Source organism: Narcine bancroftii, chromosome 1 (assembly GCF_036971445.1).
Source record: "Narcine bancroftii isolate sNarBan1 chromosome 1, sNarBan1.hap1, whole genome shotgun sequence".
Classification (NCBI taxonomy): domain Eukaryota; kingdom Metazoa; phylum Chordata; class Chondrichthyes; order Torpediniformes; family Narcinidae; genus Narcine; species Narcine bancroftii.
Window position 1 is genome coordinate 225,675,673 of NC_091469.1, and position 24,071 is coordinate 225,699,743.

Genomic DNA, 24,071 nt, shown 5'->3' on the forward strand with positions numbered 1-24,071 from the left:
CAGCATCTGCAGACTAACTTCAGGACAAAGCAGCTGCTTCGAACAGCACCCATTAACCATCCAAAATATTACAGTAATTTGCTTCATCACTGACAAACTGACTACAGCTTAAGATATCTACAAAATGCACTGGAATTATTTACCCAGGCTACTATAATTGCACCATTCAACCCCATAGCCTCAAACCTCAAATACATGCACATTAGGCACAAAGACATACTGTCTCATCATGCATCATCCTGATGTGGAAGTGTATCAAATAGGTTTTTTTAAAAAAAACACAGAAGCTGGCTTTGGTCATTCACACTGAAACGAACAAAGCTGGCATTTTTCTGGATCAGTGTAGCTTTTTACACAGCAAATTGGCATTCCACGAACATAAGGGGCAACAGAGGTAATTCAACACCATTGGCGCCTGTGTCTAGTGTCACCTATAACATACCGTATTTGACGGCATGTTAAACCCACTTGTTTTTCCCCAAAAAATGGCTCAATAATATTCCCCCGGTCTTGTATGCGAGATTGAAATTAGGGTGATAATGGTGAGTAATGCCGACAGTAACGCTGTCAGTCCCCACACTAGTCGTTGAGTTGGGAATGTGTCAGGTCCGTAGGAGACGAGCCTGGATACAAGGGTTTGCTATTAAATATTACTTTTATTAACACACAACTATTAGAAGAGCGTGGGAAAATCATAGCGGGAATAAAACACACGCGCACAATTTATAAAAGAGCGCAGGAAAACTATGCAAAATGTAATAAGACATAGGCGCACAATGTATAAAAGTATGTGGAAAGAAACATGTACAATTTATTAAGACATACGCGCACAATGTACAAAAGAGCATGGGAAAATACACACCCAACTTACTGAAACATACGCACACAATTTATAAATGAGCATGGGAAAATCTACTGCAAGTATTGATCTATAGCAGTGGATTTCAAACTTTTTCTTTCCACTCACATTCCACCTTCAGTAATCCCTTACTAATCACTGCTTCCTACAGTTGGAAGCTGGTGGCAGGCAGTTGGGTGGTGGGAAGGGGCAGTGGACTGTTCAAACTCAGGACAAATCCACAGACCAGCTTGCTCAAAATCTCACAGACCTAGTTTCAAGTATTTGTGCTTTGTAATTGCCCTCACAATCTGGTAGACCTAGTGTCAAATCTAGGGTTAGGTTGCGAGTATGAGGTTGCTAGCTAGTATGCAGGCAGCATACCTCGTGTTCACTGGTCTCTTCTCTCAGGGATTCAGTGTCACTATAAGCTGCCACTTTTGGTTGGCTCATGCTTTCATTATCCTGTGCCTGTTTCTAGCTCTTAGTGAGATCAGTGCCTTACTTCTATTCCAGTATTTGTTGTGCATCTTGATGTGTTCTGGGTTATAAGTTTATGTTCTATATAATGAGTGACCTTATCTTCACACATTAGGGTTATGTGTGGGATTTGGGTTAGGGATAGGGTTAGCAGCACACAGCAAAAGAGAGCAGGCAGTGGACTGTCGAGACAGTGGGGTGTCAGGACAGAGGGGCAGCAGTAGAGAACGGGAGACAGCGGGGCACAGGAGAGAACAGAAGACAGTGTGGCACAGGAGAGCAGTATTATTATTAAAAAGATTTTTCCTGCTGTCCTACTTGTATGTTTTTTTCCAAGTTTTAAATGCTTATCCATAAATACACCAAAAAAATTATGGTACACATACACATCCTGACCTAAATTGGTCCCAGAATGCCAGAAACGCCTTTTATACTGCAGGCATTCCAGGAATTTTAGTAGGTCCCTTTGTAGAAAAAAGATGGGACTGGAATGATTCCACCCCCCCCCCCACCCTACCCATTCCATCTTTGTGGTTTTTACACAGCAGGCATTGCGGGGAAAAAGGAAAACATGTTCCAGAAGGAAAGGGCAGTGTGGAGAGCATAATAGGCTCTTCAGCATTGATGGGTCTGAACCATGGAATTCCCTGTTTAATACCACTGTGGATTACCTTCACCAGAGGAATCAGAGTCCTGTAACACAGAAACAGGTCCTCTGGACTAATCCAATGCTAGCCATCTCTCCTAATTCCAAGATTAGCAGAACTTGGTTAATATCCTATTATACCTTGGTGATTCAAGTGCCCATTCAGATGCTTTTTAAATGTTAAATACTTGCCTCCACTACCTTGTAAGGCAGTAGACTGCGCTGGTTCACGAAAGCCACTCACTGCCATTGTTCTTTTGGGCAATAAGGGACTGGCAATGAACACAAACCTTTCTGGTGATACCAAAATCCAAAAATAAATATAAAATTATTAATATAATCACACAAGACAAAAGTATTAATTTAATCATGAAAACGGTTTCAAGAGAACGACAAGTGATAATTAAGGTATGGTAAAATATTGGAGTAAACCTGCAAAGTTCAAACTAATCCATCATTTACATCTCATATGTATAATTACTTCTCTGGATATATTTGGGCTCTCTGTGATTACAAAAAAATTAGAATTTTGGAATGATGAGATAGCTATGTGTGAAGATGATCAATGTGCACTTGTAAATGTACATACTATGTGATCATATCCAACAAAGGGCCAGGTCTGAAACATTGGTTACCCATTATCTCCTATTGATGTTGCGTGACCTGATGAATTTCTCCAGCACATTAGTGTATTATACTTGACCCCAGCATCTGCAGAGTTTAGCTACTATTTAGCTCCTGCACTGACACTGTTGGGGCATTTTCTCTCACTGCACCTTATGGTAATGTCCAAATGTTCCACAGAAGTATTAGCATTTCTGAATGGATTCACTGGAGTTAACTCCTGTAGTTGAGTGGAAGCTGGAGTCCTGCAAAAGTTCCAAACTTCTGCAAAGCTGATCGTCAAGAGAGATTTTCCACTCTGATCTGATGTTGGAATTTGTTATGAAACATATTTCTTTCGGGCAGTTGTTATGGAAAAATCCAGTGAACTAACAGAACCATACAATACATATACAGTGCAAATTTGCCAGTTAATCTGACTTGAGTATGGCTGAATCTACATTTAGTCAATGTGCCAACGATCAAAAGGCACAGTGCTACACAGGATCTCACCCATTGGGGGCCTTCTGGAGGAAGCCATCATCATGAGCCCATTGAGCAGATTTAGATAAATGATTCACACTTGCAGTTCTTGAATCAAATATAACATTAAGAAAAAAATGAAAGCAATATACAAGTCAAAAACAGCTTCTAAACCAATGGTTTTCAACCTTTTTCTTTCTACTCACATCTCCCTTTAAGTAATCCCTATGCCATCGGTGCTCTGTGATGAGTAAGGGATTGCTTAAGGTGGGATGTGAGTGGGAAGGGAAGGTTGAAAATCACTGCTCTAGACTCAAATATTTTACTGAAATATTTTGCTTAAGAAAAATTAGGAACATAGGAAGTAGGAACAGGAGTAGGCCAAAAATGACCCATCGAGCCTGCTCCACCATTCAATAAGATCATGGCTGATCTAATTTATGACTTAACTCCACCTACCTGCCTTCTCCCCATATCCCCTAATTCCTCTATCATGTAAAAATTTGTCTTACCGAATTTTAAATATGTTTAATGAAGCAGCCTCAACCACTTCCCCGGATAGAGAATTCCAAGCATACACTACTCTCTAGGAAAAACTATTTTTCCTCATCTCTGTCCTAAATCTACTCCCCCGAATCTTGAAACTGTGTCCTCTCGTTTTAGTTTCCCCAGCCAGCTCAAAAAACCTTCCTACATCTATCCTATCCATACCCTTCATAATCCTATATGTTTCTATAAGATCTCCTCTCATTCTTCTGAACTCGAGCGAATACAATCCTATACGATTTAACCTATCATCATAAGTCAACCCCTTCATCCAAGGATCAACCTAGTAAACCTCCTCTGGACCGTCTCCAAAGCCAGTATATCCTTCCTCAAATATGGAGACCAGAACTGGACACAGTACTCCAGGTGCGGTCTCACCAATACCTTATACAGTTGCAACATTACCTCCCTACTCCTGAATTCAATTCCTCTAACGATGAAGGCCAACATTCCATTTGCCTTCTTAATAACCTGCTGCACCTGCAACCTAACTTTTTGCAATCCATGCACAAGCACTCCCAAGTCCCTCTGCACAACAGCATGCTGTAGTTTTTCACCCTTTAAATAATATTCAGCTCTTTTATTTTTCTTGCCAAAGTGGATACCTCACTTACTAACATTGTACTCCATCTGTCAAACTTTTGCCCATTCATTAACTATATCCCTCTGCAGACTCTCCACATCCTCATTACAATTTGCTCTTCCACTCAATTTGGTGTCATCCTCAAACTTGGCTACACCACATTTTGTCCCCTCCTCCAAGTCATCAATGTAAATGATGAACAGTTGTGGGCCTAGCAGCGACCCCTGCGGCACCCCACTTACCACTCTCTGCCAACCTGAAAAACTCACATTTATCCCGACTCTCTGCCTCCTGTCAGATAACCAATTTTCGATCCATGCTAATATACTTCCCCGGACTCCACTTTCCTGTAACTTACTGATAAGTCTCTTGTGCGACACCTTATCAAATGCTTTCTGGAAATCCAAATATACAACATCAACCTGTTCCCCTCTATCCACCGCACCATCCTCAAAGAATCCTAACAAGTTTGTCAAACAAGATCTTCCCTTTTAAAACCATGCTGCATCTGCCTGATTGAACCCTTACGTTCCAAAAGTTTCTCTAATTCATCTTTAATGACGGCTTCAAGCATTTTTCCAACTACAGACGTCAAGCTAATTGGCCGATAATTTCCAGTCTTCTGCCTACATCCCTTCTTAAAAAGTGGCATGACATTTGCTGTCTTCCAGTCTGCCAGGACCTGCCCAGAATCCAAGGAATTTTGGTATATGACAACCAATGCATCAACTATAACTTCTGCCATTTCCTTCAGAACCCTTGGATGCATATCATCAGGACCACGTGATTTGTCTGGCTTTAGTCCCATTAGTTTCTCCATCACTACTTCCTTTGTAACAACTATTTTATCAAGGCCCTCCTCAACATTTGCATCCTTAACTCCGCATTTGGGCATGCTGGACGTGTATTCCACCGTGAAGACTGACACAAAATATTTGTTTAATGCCTCGGCCATTTCCTCATTTTTTGCTACCAGTTTTCTTTTCTCATCCTCCAAGGGTCCTATGTTAACTCTGGCCACCCTCTTCCGTTTTATATATTTATAAATTTTTTTGCTTTCTGTTTTTATATTTTGTGCCAATTTACTTTCATAATCCTTTTTTCCATTGCTTATTACCCGCTTTGTAACCCCTTGTTGTCTCTTAAAGTTATCCCAATCTTCCAGTTTCCCACTGCTCTTTGCAGCTTTGTACACCTGCGCCTTCAATTTTATACTCTCCTTTATTTCCTTTGTTAACCACGGTTGATTTTTCCCTCCCTTGCTGCCCTTTTTCCTGACCGGAATATATTTTTGTTGAGCATTACAAAATATTTCTTTGAAAATCTTCCACTGTTCCTCAACTGTTTCATCAATTAGCCTGTGCTCCCAGTCCACTCTGCCCAATTCCTCCCTCATCCTATGGTAGTCACACCTGTTTAAGCATAATATATTAGTTTTAGATCTAACTATTTCCCCTTCCATCTGAATGAGAAATTCCATCATACTATGATCCCTATTTCCCAGATGGTCATCATTTACTCTATCTATCTCATCGCACAACACTAAATCCAGGAGAGCATTTTCTCTTGTTGGTTCTTTAACATGCGGCTCATGAAAGCTATCACGGATGCATTCTATGAAGTCCTCTTCCAGACTCCCACGACCAACTTGATTTTCCCAATCTATGTGGAAGTTAAAGTCCCCTATGACTACTGCCATATCATTATTACATGCCTCACTTATCTCTATTTATTTCCTGTGCCACTAAACTATTGCTATTTGGTGGGCGATAGATAACACCCACCAATAATTTTTTCCCTTTGTTATTCTTTATCTCTACCCAAATGAACTCAACATTATGCTCTTTAGATCTTATATCATCCCTCACTATTGCCTGGAGATCATCTTTGATTAAAAGTGCAACTCCACCTCTATTACCATCCTGTCTATCTCTTTGCACCACCTGATACCCTTGAAAGTTTAATTCCCATTTAGGGTCACCTTGTAGCCATGTTTCCGTGATAGCTACCAAATCATAGGCATGGGTACCGATTTGTGCCTCAAGTTCACTAACCTTATTTCTAATACTGCGGGCATTCAGATAAAGTGCCCTTATGCTCTTTGTCCTTTTAATATCTAGTGACTTCTGTAACCTTTTCTTTTGATTTTTTTGCCCACTATTTTTCTTTGTAATTTTCTAAACACTATCATTGACCCGAAAACTCACTGCACCATCTGATTTTTTACTTTCTCCTCCCAACATTACTTTTCCTATTTTACTTTTCCTGGCCATTTCTTTATTTTCCCTACCCTTTTCCCTATCACTCAGGTTCCCATGCCCCTGCCAAATTAGTTTAAACCTTGCCCCACTGCTGCACCAAACATATTTGCCAAAATGTTGACACCTTTTGGATTTAGGTGCAATCTGTCCTTCTTGTAAACATCATGCCTTCCCCAAAAGAGATCCCAATGATCCAAGAAGCCAAATCCTTGCCCTGTACACCAGCCCCTCAGCCACACGTTCATTTTCCTTATCCTTACATTCTTTTCATCACTTGCATTTGGAACAGGCAGTAATCCTGAGATCACCACCCTAGCGTTCCTGTCTTTCAATTGTCTTTCCTGTCATTGGCCCATTTCCTTTGGAGTTATGAAACTGTGCACATGAGTCAATTGGGGACGATTAAAACAGTGGTTTTCAAACTTTTTCCTTCCACCCACATACCACCTTGAGCAATCCTTTACTAATCACAGAGCATCCGTGGCATAAGGAAAACTTGAAGTGGTATGTGAGTGGAATGAAAAAGGTTGAGAATCACTGTTCTAAACTTTGAGAATCAAAGGCTTGCCTCTTCAATGACAACAAGGAGGTGCCAAAAAAAGGTACACAATTCTTTATCCGGACATCTAAAATCCAGAAAGTTCCAAAATCCAGCAAGTGGGGAAAGAGACCGGCAGCGCGAGTCGGGTGGGCGAGAGACCGGCAGCACAAGTCGGGTGGGAGATGGCAGCGCAACTGGAAGGGGGTGGGGTGGATACTGCAGCACAATTCGGGTGGGCTTAAATCTGGCTTTCCGAAATCCAGAAAAATCCAAAATTCGGAACACACAGTCCCCCAAGGGTTCCGGATAAAGGATTGTGTACCTGTATATAAACCTCTTCTTAATGTGCAGACTGGAATAAAATATGTGATGTTGGATTTGTGATGAATGCAGTAAACACAAAATTGAATTAACAATATAAATTATTCTATTTTATCAAGATTATGGTATTTTACATAGGACTAGACCACCTCACTGACAAAAGACAAAGGAGGAAAAACCCAACACCCAACCCCAACCCACCAATTTTCCCTTGCAACGGCTGCAACCGTGTCTGCCTGTCCCGCATCGGACTTGTCAGTCACAAATGAGCCTGCAGCTGACGTGGACATTACCCCTCCATAAATCTTCGTCCACAAAGCCAAGCCAAAGAAGAGATGTTAATATCCCTTATTGAACTCCTGAGTCTTGCTGCTTAGTCTCTGCAGGGTAACCAAGTGAGTGGTGGCATCTTATGGGTTATCAAGTGGGCGCCCTCCTCCTCTGTGCTGCAGATAGTGACAATTTTAGTGGAATTGTAAAAGTGATTCCAGTGACTTCGTGATTTAAGCAAAAATATAACTCAAAGTTAACACAATTTGGAGGATTGAGAGAAATTTAGAAAAGAAATTCCACAGGCTTCGGGCAAACATATTGCACAGAGAAGAGGGAGAGACACATACCTAGAATCCCTCAGATGATAACATTTAGGAAGCAAAATAATGCAATAAAGTGAAGTTAATAATAGAGTATTATAAGTGTAAGCATGCAATTAAAAATTAATTAAAAATATTTATTAAAACAAAGCCAAATAGATCCAAAAAAAAACAAGAAGGAATAAGCCTGAAAAAACAAAAAAAAAGCCAGGTGCTGGAAAGCTGAAATAAAAATATTAATTACTGCAAGTACACAAGTCAGGCATTATTTTTGGAGAGAAATATAGTGTTTTTTTTATTTCAAATCAATGACCTTTCATCCAAACAAGGATGTGTTAGAAATTCAACTCATTTCAAATTCCATTTAAGGAATAGGGTTATCTGTGATTGGGTGAAGACAGAAAAAGATTGAATGATACAAATATTGGTGAAACTACCTGAGACATGGTAATGAAGACATACTAACTGAAATTCAATTGTCTGAGCAAGCTAGAAACTAGATTGATGAAACTGGGTAAATTGGAAAGATACATTTCTTCAGGTGAAGCAGCATAATTAAATGAGTGGAGGGATTTAGAGGGGAGATGAGCAAGAGAGCAAGGATATGGAATTCACGACTGACAGGAAGACCATGCACAATCAAAAAATACTCTAATGTTCAGAAAGGAAAGGTGGATGTTGTCTACAATGACTTCAGTAAGGCCTCTGACAAGGTCCCACTTGGGTGATTTGGAAAGAAAATTCAGTTGTTCGGTATTCAGGATGAGGTAGAAAAATGGATGAGACATTGGCTTTGTAAGAGAAGCAAGAGGCTGGGAGTAGATGATTACCTTTCTGACAGAAGGCCTGTGACACTGGTGTAGGATCAGTGCTGGATTCATTATTATATTTACGTCCATTTAATTTAATTTAGACATACAGCATGGTAACAGGTCCTTGCCGCCCAATTACCCTACAACTCCTGGTACATTTTGATCAGTGGGAGGAAACAGGATGGGGTAAGAGGTTGGGTCTACCTTTACACAGGACTTTCAGAAAATTTGCGATTTTTGAGCCAAAAAGGTGGGGGGGGGGGTCCACTCTTATGCAGGATCAACAATTGCATGAGTATATTCGGTATGATATGGTAAATTAAATCAGCAAATTTGCATCTGATACTAAGATTGGGCATAGTGGACAGTGAGGAAGACTTTCAAAGCTTGCAGCAGGCATCTGGCGTAAATGGAAAATTGGGCTGTCAAATGACAGACAGAATTTACTGCAGACAAATTTTAGGTGCTGCACTTTGAGAGGACAAACAAGGTAGGATGTACATGGTAAACAGTATTGTGAAGTGCAAAAGGTCAATGGGATCCAGGAATACAGAAACATCATTCCATTAAAAAAGTATCGCAGTTAGAGTTGTGAAGAGAGCTTTTGATACATTGGCCTTCATAAATCCAAGTTTTGAGTACAAGAGTTGGAAGTTATGTTGAAGTTGTACAAGATATTCCTGAGACCAAATTTGGAGTATGATGTGGAGTTTTGGTCACCTACCTACAAGAAGGAAACAAGACTGAAACAGTGCACAGAAAATTTACAAGGATGTCGCTGGGACTTAAGAAGCTATGTGGGAAAAGGTTATTCCCAGGAGCATAAGAGAATGAGGGGAGACAGAAGTATATAAAATTATGAGTATAAGTAGGGTAAATGCAAGCAGATATTTTCCATTGGTTGCAAAAAGAACTAGAGGAAATGGATATAGGGTGAAAGGTGAAATGTTTTTTTTTGGTGCACCGTTCCCAGAGGCACTGTAATACTGGGTCGATGCGTGGAATGGACGGAGCAAGCCCCTATTCCACCTCCCTGTTCCAAAAATCAATTTAAAATATATGGTCCCTAGATAAGGGATGTATCAGATATTAAACTGATAAGAACAGATACTAATGTTTAAGGGGAACCTTAGGAGGAAATTATCACTCAAAGGGTTGAATGTGTGGAACAAGCTACCAGTTGAAGTGGTGGAGGAGGGTACGATTTCAATACTTAAGAGAAATTTGGATATGCACATGGATGAAAAAAGTATGAAAGGCTTTGGTCCAGGTGCAGGTCAATAGGACTCAGCAGGATAATAGTTCATCAGGAACTAGGTGTGCCGAAGAGCCTGCTTCTATGTTGTGTTCAATGCTTCTATTCACTCGAGGTGCAGTAATACATAGGGTTCTGAAGAGATGAATGGCCAAGGGTATTGCTCCCTCCACGACTCCCTCATCCATTCCCACCAGTTACCCCCTTGGTACTTATTCATGACTACATCTGCACTTGTACCTCATCCCACACCAGTATTCAGGACCCCAATCGGTAATTCCAAGTGAAACAAAACTTTCCCTGAGAATCTGTAGGGGTCATTTACTGCATCTGGTGTTCTGGATGCAGTCACCTCAACATCAGGGAGATGACACCAATTGGGAAATCACTTTGCTGAGCACCTTCACTGTCAGCTGCAACATCAAGGACCTCCCAGAACCCAATACCAATTCCACACGCCATTGCCACAATGACATGTCTGTCCATGGCCTCATGTATTGTCAAGTGGAGGCCACCCGAAGATTGAAGCAACAACAACATTGTATTCCGTCGTAAAACATGAAAGTCTGCAGAAACCGTGGTTAAAGTAAAAACACAATGCTGGAGAAACTCAGCAAGTTAAACAATGTCCTTTATATAGCAAAGATAAAGATACGTAACCGACATTTCGGGCTTGAGCCCTTCATTGAGGTATGAAAAAATGTCAGCCTTTATATTCCGTCTCAGGAGTCTCCAACCTGACAACATCAAAATTGATCTCTCCATTTTCTAGGAACCAAAGTTTAAAGTTCAGATTTAATGTCAGAATACATAAATGGCATCACATACAACATGGATTTTTTTTCCTTCGGGCCACTCTACATGAGCCTTCACCCTTGCAGCAGTGGCGCAACCACTCCTGGGGGCCGACTTCCTTTGTGCTTGTCAACCTTAAAGGACGGCGTTTGGTGCATGCCAGAGCTTTTCAGACTCTCCCATTGGAGGAAGCCAAGCCACCTGCCTCCCTACCTTGACTCTATAACGCTTTCGTACAACAAATTTGCCCGCATCCTGGAAGAGCTCCCCTCGATAGTGGTGCCACAGTTCTCCGCAGTCAAGACAAACCATGGGGTAAGGCACCACATTATGACCAATGGTTCCCTGCCAGAACATGCCGACTCTCTCCCAAAAAAGCTCAGCCCAGCGAAGGAGGAGTTTAAGAAAATGGAGAAGCTTGGGATTGTGTGGCGCTCCGACAGTCCCTGGGCCTTCCCTTTCACATGGTGCTCAAATCAGCGGGGGTTGGAGACCATGCGCTGACTATCGCTACCTCAACGAGGCCATCATGCCCAAAAGATATTCCATGTCCCACATCCAAGACTTTGCTGCCAACCTGCATGGGGCACGGGTGGGTGGACCTCATCCGGGAGTACCACCAAAACCCAGTTCACCCCCTGGATGTTCCAAGACTGCAATCATAACCCCCTTTGGCTTGTTTGAATTTCTCCATGTGCCCTTCGGTCAAAAGAAAGTGGCACAAACTTTTCAGCGGTTGATGGACTCAGTGGGCTGGGACCTCCAATTTGCGTTTATCTATTTGGATGATATCCTCACTGCCAGCCGCAAAGGCCATGCTTCCCACCTGAGACAACTATGCACCCGCTTGAGAAGAATTCAGGCTGACGTGCAACACCATCGACTTCCCCTCCCTGAGAAGGTCTAGGTGGTCTGGCACTTTGCTAAGCCACGCACGGTAAAAGGGCTACAGAAATTTGCCAATGTGATAAACTTTTACCATAGGTTCATACCGGCAGCAGCATGCATCATCTTTGTGCTGATGGCAGGCAAGTCAAAAGACATTACTTGGGACAATGGGTCTTCCAGGATGTCCCAGAACACCAAAGATACACTGGTCAACACCACCCTTCTGGTCCACCTCACACCAGAGGCACCTACCGCCCTCACAGTCAACACCTCCAGCACAGCAGTAGGGTGCGCACTAGAACAGCTCATTGAGGACCAGTGGCCACCCCTGGCCTTTTTCAGCAGGCACCTCTGCGCCCCCAAAGCTCAAATACAGCGCTTTCAACCGAGAACTATTGGTGCTGTACCTGGCAGTAAGACATTTCTGTTACTTTTTGGAAGATTGGCAATTCAAGGTCTTCACTGATCATAAGCCGCTGACCTTTGCCTTCCATAAGGTATTGGTCTTGTGGATGGCCTGACAAGAGACACTTGTCCTTCACGGACAAACAGCACATCGCGAGGAAGAGCAACATGGTAGCTGACGCAATATCATGCCCCGCAATCGAGTCAGTACACACCATATCACAAGGGGCTGACTACATGGCCCTCGCCAAAGCGGAGCAGCAGGACCCTGAGATCCCTGCTTATAGGACAGCTGTCTCTGGCCTTTGGGTGGAGGAGATCCTCATCAGCCCAGGTAACCTGACACTGCTGCGCGATGTCTCTAATGTCAGCCCCTGCATGGAGGCACCAGGTTTTCAATTCCATCCACAATCTGGCGCACTCAGCACCACGGTCAAAGCGATGGCTAGCAGTCTTGCCTGGCATGGCCTCTGTAAACAGGTCAGTCAGTGGGCCAAAATCTCCATGAACCGTCAATCCTCCAAAATGCAGGTTCACATGAGAGCGCCCACAGACATTTGAACCAGAGCAGCACAGGTTCAGCAACGCACACATTGACATAGTGAGGCCTTTATCAGTTTCCCGTGGGGCGAGATACTTCTTGACCATGATTGACTGCTCCACGACGTGGCCGGAGGCGATCCCGCTGGCTGATATCACCACAGAAACCTGCGCCAAGGTACTCACTGACACATTGGGATCCCGGAGCACCTAACCTTGGACGGGGGGTGCAATTCATCTCTGGACAGCGCTGGCTAGCTTTTTGGGGACATAGTTCAACCACGGCATATCACCCTCAGGCCAATGGGTTGGTGGAGTAGTTTCACAGGCAACTCAAGGCAGCCTTGATGGCTCAGCTCAAGGGTCCCAACTGGGTGGACAAATTGCCTTGGGTCCTGTTGAGGATTTGTACCATGCTGAAGGAGGACTTCAATGCCTCAGCATTGCCTCAGCAGTGCCTTTGATAATTTCTGGGGAGTTCCTGGCCCCCGATAAATGCCCTGAAGAACCCACAGTGACCTTTGGGAACTTGCGGCAAAAGCTGGGGTCCCTGGTCCCGCAGCAACCCCCACCATATGGCCAACATAATGATTCCAGGGACTTAAAAACTTTGTAGAAGGGCGACACATCAGCCAACTCTAAAAGCATTTATCCGAAATGGGACCCCATTTTGTGGGCCTGAAGACTACTCCCACTTCTCATAATTTCAACCAAAACAAATGAGTCATTACTCTCTACATAGCCTCTATATCAGAACTAAACTCCACTCTGGCACCCGTGTGCTGGAGAAACTCAACAGTTCATGCAGCATCCATAGAAAGTAAAAGTATGTGAGTTTCTCCAGCGCTTTTGTGTGTTCTGCACTACATTCCAGCTTTTGCAGATTTCTTGTTTACCATCACTCTGACACCCTTCATAATTGACCATGCCATCCACCTCCTTTCCCTTTAGGCCTATTCTTTTAGAAAATAGTATAATTTGAAACACTTAAGTACTAAATGCTGATTATCTTGCAACCTGTGGAGGTTTGAATCTGGTGCTTGGGTTACCAATGGTTTAGATCGGACTCTGTGTGGCTGCGGGGGCTGCAGGAGCACTCGAGGCAAATCCATTGACACTTGGTGACTTGGGGGGGGAGTCCTCTCTTTTGCTTCTCTTTAACTATAAGAGATGCTTTAGGCAATTTCTGCAGATGGTAAATCTGTCTTTCAGCAGACAAAAGCAATTTTGTGTAATATGACACTGTTTTTATTACCTGACAATAAATTGAATCTTGAATCACAACTCCCTCCCTGATAACAATTAGATCATAATCACTAGTTCAATCAATTTGTCTATCTTATTGCAAATACTATGTGCAATAAAATAAAGACTGAAGCTTTGATTTTATTATATGTGCGTGCGTGTGTGCATGGTGGGGGGGTGGGGTGAAAGGTTGAGAATCACTGCTCTAGATTCAATTGTTTCTGGAATATTTTGCTTGAGAAAAATTGTCATTGGTCCATTTCCTTTGGAGTTATGAAACCAAGCACACAATTAAAACAGTAGTTTTCAAACTTTTTCTTTCCATTCACATACCACCTTAAGCAATTCCTTACTAATCACAGAGAACTTATGCAATAAGGATTGCTTAAGGTGGAATGTGAGTTTAAGGGGACATTTTTCAAACAATGTGCTTTAAACCTTTCCAATAAGTACACCTATCCAAGTATCTTTTAAACATTATAATTGTACATGCCTCCACCACATCCTCAGGAAGTTCATACTATATACCCTTTAATCCGAGTGAAAATCCATGCCGCATGACTCAAGATACGAATAAAAACCCAATTGTGATTACCTGTTATGGTTTAAAATCTAATAAGGAAAATAGAGAAAAGTGATTTCCCCATTCTTAAGTCACTAAGAACCTCAGAGTAATTTGATGAATCAGAAATATGGCGAGATGTATGGGAGGTACATCTAGAAGCAAAATGAACACCATCTTCATCACCCAGCAACCAAAGAATCACGAAGAGAGTGCAATAAACTGATACATGGCTTTTCTTAAACTATAAAAATCTTTCACTCTGAGATGAACTGTGGAACACTCTCCTCACACAAAATCCTAACAAACAGGTCCACAACATAGCTCAATGAAGACAGGTATCAAGCATGGCTGTGTTACTACTGCAACACCTTTCTCAATGTGTGTCACCAGAAAAACCAGAAATAGTTAATCTTCCAAAATACTTGTCAACTTGTACTGCAGAACAAAGGTCACCTGAACCCAATAGTTGGCTACTGTCAGCTGATGATGGTGGTGGTTGTTCACAGACTGATCTCCAAGTCATTGTCAACTCGTTCACTGAAGCTTACTAGAAGATGGACCTTACCCACCACATCCTCTAATAACCTGCTTCCCACTGCATCACGTTGTCTGGTGACATTAAATGTTCATGCAATACATTGGAAAATATGGATTACTTCTCAGAAAAGGGAGACAGAAGATGAATTTTGCCATCATCATTCAATGTGCCAGCAGTTTCCAACCATTGTTGAAAAAGATGTTTGAAGATCAAAACCTCAACACCCACATCCAAACAAGCAGCAGTGATCCCTGCCTTCCTGTAAATTTTCGAGACTGATTACCTGCAGCAATCACAAATACTGAAAGAATCAGATCCGTGCCGATCAAGCTCGTACCATTTGCCTATGTTGGCTCAATTACTCTGTTTAAAATGTGCAATCTCCACAGAGCCCTAGGAATCTACAGCCCATGTTAAAATTTCATACCTTTCAACCTCAGAACAAATATCAGGAACACAATATTATTAAGAGTACCCTTGATTTAATACACAGGCATGCAGGAAGTCCGTCACTTTCGTAGAGGATCAAGGAGCTCCCCGAATATGCAAATACATGGTTTGCATAGCCTGCCACAATCTGACTTAACCAATCACAAAACAGTCTTCTCCCAAGTGACAAGCATTACCTTTCACACTATTCATCTATAAATTGTGTCATCTTGTGGACCAATCAAAACAATGTATCCTCTTTTCACCAGGCACGATTCTTGCAAGTCACATAATCTGGGGAACTTGAGGCTAGTGGAAATTTACAAGCTGAGGCAGCACACTTCATTGGGTCCCTTACATCTCTAAAGTATTTACAATCCTCTCAGCATTATTTCACCAAGCAGCAAGGCACATGTGGGCATTAATTAAAATTGATATCAGGCAATGCATATTTCCACACCCATGCTTATTCATGTAGAGAAGCAGCATTGGAGATAATATTGAGAATAGAGCTTATGCGCCAGTACACACAAACCTGCAGAAGTGGCAGAAGGAGTGAACTACCTCTCAAACTACCCACCCTCCTGCCTCATTAGGCACCTCCAGCTCAATTAAAATTACTTTCTCTATACACATAATAGCTTTCTGCAAATATGCTTTGTTGAGAACAGACTAGCTATACAAGATTTTAAAAAGATATTCTTAGCTATAAACATTCAAAAATACAAACTTACTCTCTGCGTTTCACATGCCTGGCAGTGTTCTCTGAGGATGAATCATCATCAGAATCTTCACTACTTGATGTTTCCTCCTTATGTATCAAAGCAACACAAAATAAATCTTTATTAATGTAACAAGATCAATAAACACAAAGGTTACTGCAAATAATTCTGGATTCAGTGATCCATTCATCAATTTAAATAATTACTGTAACATTGTAATGCAGGCTATTTACAAGCACAGTGGTAAGCAAGCGATATGATTTTAGTCATTCAAAGATCGATTATTTAAACATATTCTATGCATTTATCATTAAGACATCAAAAATAAAACTTAATTAAATTATTATTTATCCATAACCGCTCTCCAGATTACAGTAAAACTGAAAATTCTGCTGTTGGGTTTGAAAATCCTCAACATTTTGGCATCTTATTCATGTCAGCCATCTCCTCAATCCCTGTGCCATTACCCAGATTCTGGTTTGCTCACTCACTTTAAATTCTCTTCGGTCCTGTCACCAGTGGTCCCTTTAAATTCACCGTGTTCACTGCCAGGTAATATTTATTGAATTGGAAAGTTTATGATGCTTACCTAATATTTACTTAGGTCTAAGAATTAATTCAAAGGTACACTGAAGTATTATGAAGTAAAATCAAATAGCCCATAAAATCTACAATCAAATTCCCAAAGGTTATCAGTTTTACTTTAGTTACTGTTCCGTATAAATCCCCACAATATAACCACTTAAAAAAAAATTAGAGTACTTGCTCACTAACGTTGGTGACAATGAAGAGCATGCACTGGTGTTAGTGTTTTAAGATGTAATCTTAAATGTAAAAATACCAAATATTCATAAACCTAGGAATCAAAGTCACTATGCCATGATTTACAGAATTACTCTGTTGTACAATATTGAATAAATTCATCTTTACTGTGTCCACATTGAAACTTAACCATCATTGCAAGCTGCTAGACCAGAATTTATTGGTTTCCTGTGTTAAATGATGCACACACTCTAATATGTCAGCTCACACTGGTAGTTTCACCACATTGAGTTATATTTAATAGATGATATTTCAAGTATTATTTTAATTAGATTTCAAACCTCTGAACTGTTTGAAGAAAGTTGCTGTTGTTGTAGCTGTTGTTTCCTTAACATTCCAGATCTCTGCACAGCCAAAATACTTGGATTTGATTTCCAAAACTGCAACATTAAGCAAGGGCATGTCAAAATTTAAAACTCAAAAGGTTATCCAAACTTTCATGAACTATTACCGTAAAAAAAATCAACAGCTTTCTCTGCAGTCTGGCACTCCCTTCAGGTAAGTTATTTTTCTGTATCTGCCAGGCAATGTTTGTTCAATATAACCAAAAGGTTATTACAAACATATAAAGTAACTGGGAGCAAGGAAATTTTGTAATTTCTGGTTGAGACCTTTTGCCATTCATTAAATAAAGTAAGTAACTCATATTTTCCATTGATTTCCTGGCACATAGGAAGCTGACGAATGACCTTCTAGTGGTTTATAAAATCACGAGAGGCATGAATACAATGAATGTTCACAGCCTTTTTCCAGGGGTTGGTTATTCTAGGTGAAAGGGGAGAGATTGAAGTGGGATCCAAATGAGAACTTTTTCCACTCAGATGGTGGTCCATTTCTGGAACAAACTATAGAGATGGTGCAATCTCAATGCTCAAAGGACATTTGCACAGATACATGGATAGAAGGAGCTTAGAAGGATATAAACCAAATGGGTCAAGTGAATGCTAATTTTGTTAGCATAGGTGAGTTGAGCTGAAGGGCTTGTTCAATGTTGTACAACTCGGACATGTTTTAATAACATCAAAAAATATTCTTTCAAATTGAATTCAAATTTTGCATTACACATTTTGGTTAATATAATAGTCACACCAACATTATATTCACCTCAGTTCCAACAGTTTTTAGAACTTTACTTTCGATTGGTCGCTTTCCTCTCGATGATGAGGCATTACTTTCTGAATCCGAATCAGATTGGCTAGCTGAGTCTGAACCACTATCAGAGTCACTGGAATCATTGCTATCAGATTGGCTGCTGCTTCCATCACTGCTGCTCCCTGAACTGGAGCCTGATTCTTTGTCAGATTGGCTAAAAGAAAAAAAGTGTACAAATGCTTGATCAATTCTTCATCACAACTAAATTATGCTTAACATTTTGCAATTTGTTTCTTCTGCAAGCATATCTGGAGAAAAGAACGCAGAACTATATTGCAAAGCGAATTATCCCAAGGTGCTCAATTTGCCAAAAGCAACTAAAATTATGTCAGACGACAGAAAAGGACAGTTATAAAGGTCCTGGGATTCCAAATTCAGAGAGGTACTGATATTCAGGAAGGGAATCCTTGACATTAGGGATTAGAAAAAAGGATGCTACCTGTGGAATAAAGCAAATGGCAGATGATCAAGGACCAAGATCCCAGTTAGCTACAGGCCAGGAAGGTGACAGAGAGATAGCAAATGGAAAAAGACAAAAAGAAAGAACAAATTAAAATCAAAGGATTCTTGCAATACAAACAAATTGGCTAACATGAATGCAATGGATGAACAAAACGTGGGTCAATTCTTGGACAAACTTAAATTTGGTGAACATGGCGAGCTATGATGTTTATGTAAGGGAACAAAGGCACAGGATTCAATCTTCCTAATTCAAGAAAGCATCTTATCCAGGCTGGATTCTGTGGTTCCCTGATGCATGCAAATTAGTGATGTTTACTAGCCAACTCTAATTTTCCCACTTTTTCTCTCCTCCCATTCTGCAGCATTCCTCAGGTCAGAACCCTGACCCAGCTCTAATTTGACTTGAATCCTCTATTTCTCACTCTAATTTTCATCAGAGAACCTTTTCCCATGAGAAACTCTAAATTATCCCAGAGATGCCAACTTGATTTCTCACTTTTCTGCCTCTTCCTCCCATATATCTCATCCACAAAATGTATTTTTACTGTACAAGCTTAACAGTGAATGCAACCAAACTATTAGTAACCACCAACAGTGGGAAATCAGTAACTAACAGGAAGACAAATTTGTGGTAATGCAGGGAATTGAAGGAGCCTAGAGAGGCAAGCCCTCAAATGAATAAGAAATAAGAAAACAAATAAAATTTTACATTGTTAGAAAATGAAAAGAAAACACCATTACAATGCTTGCAGAGTCAGCCATGTCCATAGAACTTTAAATGACAAGTGTGTCACAGCTTGTTAGTCACAGATTCTCTGCTGTCCATACCATCTAATGGTTGAAAAAGCAAGGTTAAATACATTTCAAATAATTACAAATATAAATAAGTTTGTAAAACATTTCTTCACACAAATGATGAATAAAATGCCAATTTTTCCTCCCATAAATGATTCTAAAGTGAAATTCATACACTTGTTCAAAAGAGATGCAAATTACTTTAATATTATGTGGAAAAAATAAATCAGATACTTGGTAGTGAAATCAATTGTTTCTCCACAACATTTAATAGCTATGCTGGAATTGACATAAATCAATATCTTTTAGTTGAAGATTATTCCTTCAAATAGCCACAAGGTGGGACCCAAAGGAGGTCACAATTTCAGGATAAAAAGGCATCAATTTAAAACAGAAATGCAGGGAAATTTCTTTACTCAGGGGGTCATGAATCTGTGAAATGTTGCCACAGGGGGCAGTGGAAGCTAGGTTGTAATATTTAAGACAGAAATTGACAGGTATTTGATTAGACAGGGCATCAAGGGTTATGGGGAGAAGGCTGGGGGAGGGGCAGAGTGGGAAGGATCAGGATTAGCCGATTGGCTACTTTTGCTCGTGTATCTTGTGAGGTCACTTTGTCCAGAAATTCTCCAGCACAATTTAATGTAGGGATAAATTTTAACTAATATTAACAACCTCACATCTAGAAAACAATATTTTTAAATTTAGATATACAGCACTGTAACAGGCCATTTCGGCCCACGCGTCCGTGCCATCTAATTTACACCCAATTAACCTACATCCCTGGTACGTTTTTTAAGGGTGGAAGGAAACCAGAGCCCCTGGCGAAAACTCACAGAGACACAAGGAGAATGTACAAACTCCTTACAGACAGCGTGGGATTTGAACCCTGGTCCAGTCCCAATTGCTGGTCTGTAAAGGCATTGTGCTAATATGCCAATTGTGCCACCCCAAAAAAGATTATTCTCCACTTGTAATTAAAATGCTAAAAAGAAACAGCCCATGATACAACCATGCAATTATGCAGCCATTTACAATTTTGGTCAAGTATAACTAAATCACAAATCATTAATCATGCGCACGCTCTATTTCTTTGCCACAGCATTTCAGGCCAAACAAGTGGTTTAAAAAAAACAATTACATCTACTATTTGACAACATTCTGATGCTACATAACCCTTCAGGTATCAAACATTCAGACACTGGACGGTTTCAACCATGAATATTTTGTGTGTTAAAAGATAATGTAGTAATCAATAGATTTGAAACCTTGATGTGTGGATGTGAATAGAAGGACCAGGATGGAAAAAATGCTAACTGACGAAAAGAGCTGAAATGTATTTTGTTTCGTGGCCAGGTTAAGTATAAAAAATGCTCTTTAGCACAACAGCATTTTAATGTAGAGTGGATTGAATTATCAGCATTTCTTTGGCTTGGCTTCGCGGATGAAGATTTATGGAGGGGGTAAATGTCCACGTCAGTTGCAGGCTCGTTTGTGGCTGACAAGTCCGATGCGGGACAGGCAGACACGGTTGCAGCGGTTGCAGGGGAAAATTGGTTGGTTGGGGTTGGGTGTTGGGTTTTTCCTCCTTTGTCTTTTGTCAGTGAGGTGGGCTCTGCGGTCTTCTTCAAAGGAGGTTGCTGCCCGCCGAACTGTGAGGCGCCAAGATGTACAGTTTGAGGTGATATCAGCCCACTGGCGGTGGTCAATGTGGCAGGCACCAAGAGATTTCTTTAGGCAGTCCTTGTACCTCTTCTTTGGTGCACCTCTGTCACGGTGGCCAGTGGAGAGCTCGCCATATAACACAATCTTGGGAAGGCGATGGTCCTCCATTCTGGAGACGTGACCCACCCAGCGCAGCTGGATCTTCAGCAGCGTGGATTCGATGCTTTCGGCCTATGCCATCTCGAGTACTTCGATGTTAGGGATGAAGGTGCTCCAATGAATGTTGAGGATGGAGTGGAGACAACACTGGTGGAAGCGCTCTAGGAGCCGTAGGTGATGCCGGTATAGGACCATGATTCGGAGCCGAACAGGAGTGTGGGTATGACAACGGCTCTGTATACGCTTATCTTTGTGAGGTTTTTCAGTTGGTTGTTTTTCCAGACTCTTTTGTGTAGTCTTCCAAAGGCGCTATTTGCCTTGGTGAGTCTGTTGTCTATCTTGTTGTCGATCCTTGCATCTGATGAAATGGTGCAGCCGAGATAGGTAAACTGGTTGACTGTTCTGAGTTTTGTGTGCCCGATGGAGATGTGGGGGGGCTGGTAGTCATGGTGGGGAGCTGGCTGATGGAGGACCTCCGTTTTCTTCAGGCTGACTTCCAGGCCAAACATTTTGGCAGTTTCCGCAAAACAGGACGTCAAGCGCTGAAGAGCTGGCTCTGAATGGGCAACTAAAGCGGCATCGTCTGCAAAGAGTAGTTCACGGACAAGTTTCTCTTGTGTCTTGGTGTGAGCTTGCAGACGCCTCAGATTGAAGAGACTGCCATCCGTGGGTACCGGATGTAAACAGCGTCTTCATTGTTGGGGTCTTTCATGGCTTGGTTCAGCATCATGCTGAAGAAGATTGAAAAGAGGGTTGGTGCGAGAACACAGCCTTGCTTCACGCCATTAATGGAGAAGGGTTCAGAGAGCTCATTGCTGTATCTGACCTGACCTTGTTGGTTTTCGTGCAGTTGGATAACCATGTTGAGGAACTTTGGGGGGCACAATAATATGGATCACTAATAGGGAACTCAGGAAAAATAATTTCTTTCCCACAGCCATCAGGCTCCTGAATAAACCTAATGTGCTGCCCTTGGATTGGGACTAAGTGATGGTAATTTTCATTGAAAATTCAAAAGTTCAAAATCTTGATGGATTGTCAAAGTAGATACATGAATCTCAGGGTTGTATGTGATGCCTTTTTCCTGCAGTCAAGGTAGAATTTCTAGTTATTGGTAGTGCAAAACCTGTATCAAGAAAATATAGGTATACATAAGAGAAATGGAAGTAAGAACATGTAAACAAGTGATTGTACAAATACAGAAAAAAATGTTCAGTCGTAAATAATGTGCAATGCATCTCTGATGATTTATCTCATTTTGCAACATAGATGGCCATTTAGCCCATCAAGTCTGTGATAGCTCTCAGAGAATCCTCATCAGTCCCATTCACCAAGTTATTTCCCTGTAAGTTATTCACTCTCAGTGTTCAAATTTCCTGCTGATTCTCCTGCCACCCACTTACATTTGGGAAAATATTACAGCTGAAAATCTCAAGAACTCAAAAAACCCATCAAGTTTACAACCAATGTCAGGAAGCTTGATAAAATGGTTGCTTGAGATGCATCAGGTTTCACTGACACACAGGAGGCCACAGAGAGCATCAAATGCAGTGAACCAGGTTAGATGAGGTGCATGCAATACTCTGCCTCAAATGGAATCTTGAGTGAACAAGATCCAACATTGATTTGTTCACTCCAAAGTGAATGAGAGAGTATGAAAGAATCAGAATTTATGGACATGAAATTCGCTGCTTTGCGGCAGCATTACAGGTACAAACATTAATTAGAAGTGCAAAGATTATACCTATAAATTACATTATTTTAAAATTTAGTACTAAAAGATGACAAAGTGAAGAAGTGTCTATGGTTCATTACCATTCAGAAATCTGATGGCAGAGGGGAAGAAGCTGTTTCTGCATCACTGGGTGTTCGTCTTCAGGCTCCTGTACCTCCTGTCTGATGGCAGCAGTGTGACAAGGGCATGTCTGGGTGGTTGGTTGGGGTTCTTGAAGATAGAGGCTGCTTTAAGACACTGCCTCTTGTCCTTGATAGAGTGAAGACTGGTGCCTGTGATGTCGCAGGCTGAGTTAACAACCCTCTGGAGTTTATTCTTGTCCTGAGCTTTGGCACCTCTGTACCAGAGAGTGATGCAAACCAGCCAGGATGCTCTCCACAGTACATCTATACAAATTTGCAAAAGTCTTTAGTGACATTATATCATTCAAACTCCTCAGGATATAGTCACTGGTGGTCCTTCTTCATGATTGCACTGACGTGGAGGCCCCAGGGTAGATCTTCAGAGATGCTGACAGCCAGGAATTTGAAGTTTTTAATCCTTTTCACTGCTGTCCCCTCAATGATGTCTGGTTTGTGTTCTCCTGATTTTCCCCTCATGAAGTCCACAATCTGTACCTAGTTTTGCTAGCAATGAGTGTAAGTTGTTGTTGTTGTTACACCACATAACTAGCTGATCTATCTCACTCCTGTACACTTCTTCATTACTATCTGTGATTCTGCTGATTACCATGGCAGAAAAAACAAAGATTAGAAAATAGAAATAAGCTCTGAGTGGATTTGTCATAAGATGGTCTTGTCTGACTAATTGAAATCTTTGAGGGCAGTGTATTTGTAACACTCCAAGAGGTGTTTTCCTGTTTCTGGTGCCCTGTGCTAGTCTGCTATTGGTCTGCAACCCTTTGTGCTCCGCTGCTCAGCATCGGCGCCGGCATCTTGGGCACAGACTGCTGCAATTGCAGGGTGTTTAAAAAAAAACACCGTTGGCTCTTCTACAGGCTGTTTCAAACTTGTACAGAGCTGTTGGCATCACAACCCAGCAGTAGAACCCTGAAGAGCAGCAGCCATTACAGGAGTGTTGCTTTTTTTTTTACAATTTAAAGGGAGAATATATAAAATATAGAGGAACAGAGAAATTCTGATGTTCATACGTTAGTCAGGGGATTGAGTTTAAGAGCCATGAGATAAAGTTG

The 24,071-nt window shown here is 41.3% G+C and overlaps 1 protein-coding gene and 1 non-coding gene across 4 annotated transcripts in view; both read right to left on the minus strand.

Annotated features, from left to right (window-relative positions):
• Positions 1–24,071, minus strand: part of chd1 (chromodomain helicase DNA binding protein 1) — a 196,369-nt gene that overhangs the window by 109,734 nt on the left and 62,564 nt on the right. For all 3 annotated transcript variants that reach the window (XM_069892317.1, XM_069892325.1, XM_069892309.1), the window contains exons 3-5: positions 18,016–18,217; positions 17,193–17,291; positions 16,102–16,178 (exon numbers count right to left, since the gene is read on the minus strand). In XM_069892317.1, coding sequence (XP_069748418.1) covers positions 16,102–16,178; positions 17,193–17,291; positions 18,016–18,217 — 378 coding nt within the window. The remainder of the gene's footprint in view (positions 1–16,101; positions 16,179–17,192; positions 17,292–18,015; positions 18,218–24,071) is intronic.
• LOC138752063 (U2 spliceosomal RNA) lies at positions 9,661–9,848 on the minus strand. The gene has a single exon (XR_011350349.1). It is a non-coding gene; the product is annotated as a U2 spliceosomal RNA (small nuclear RNA).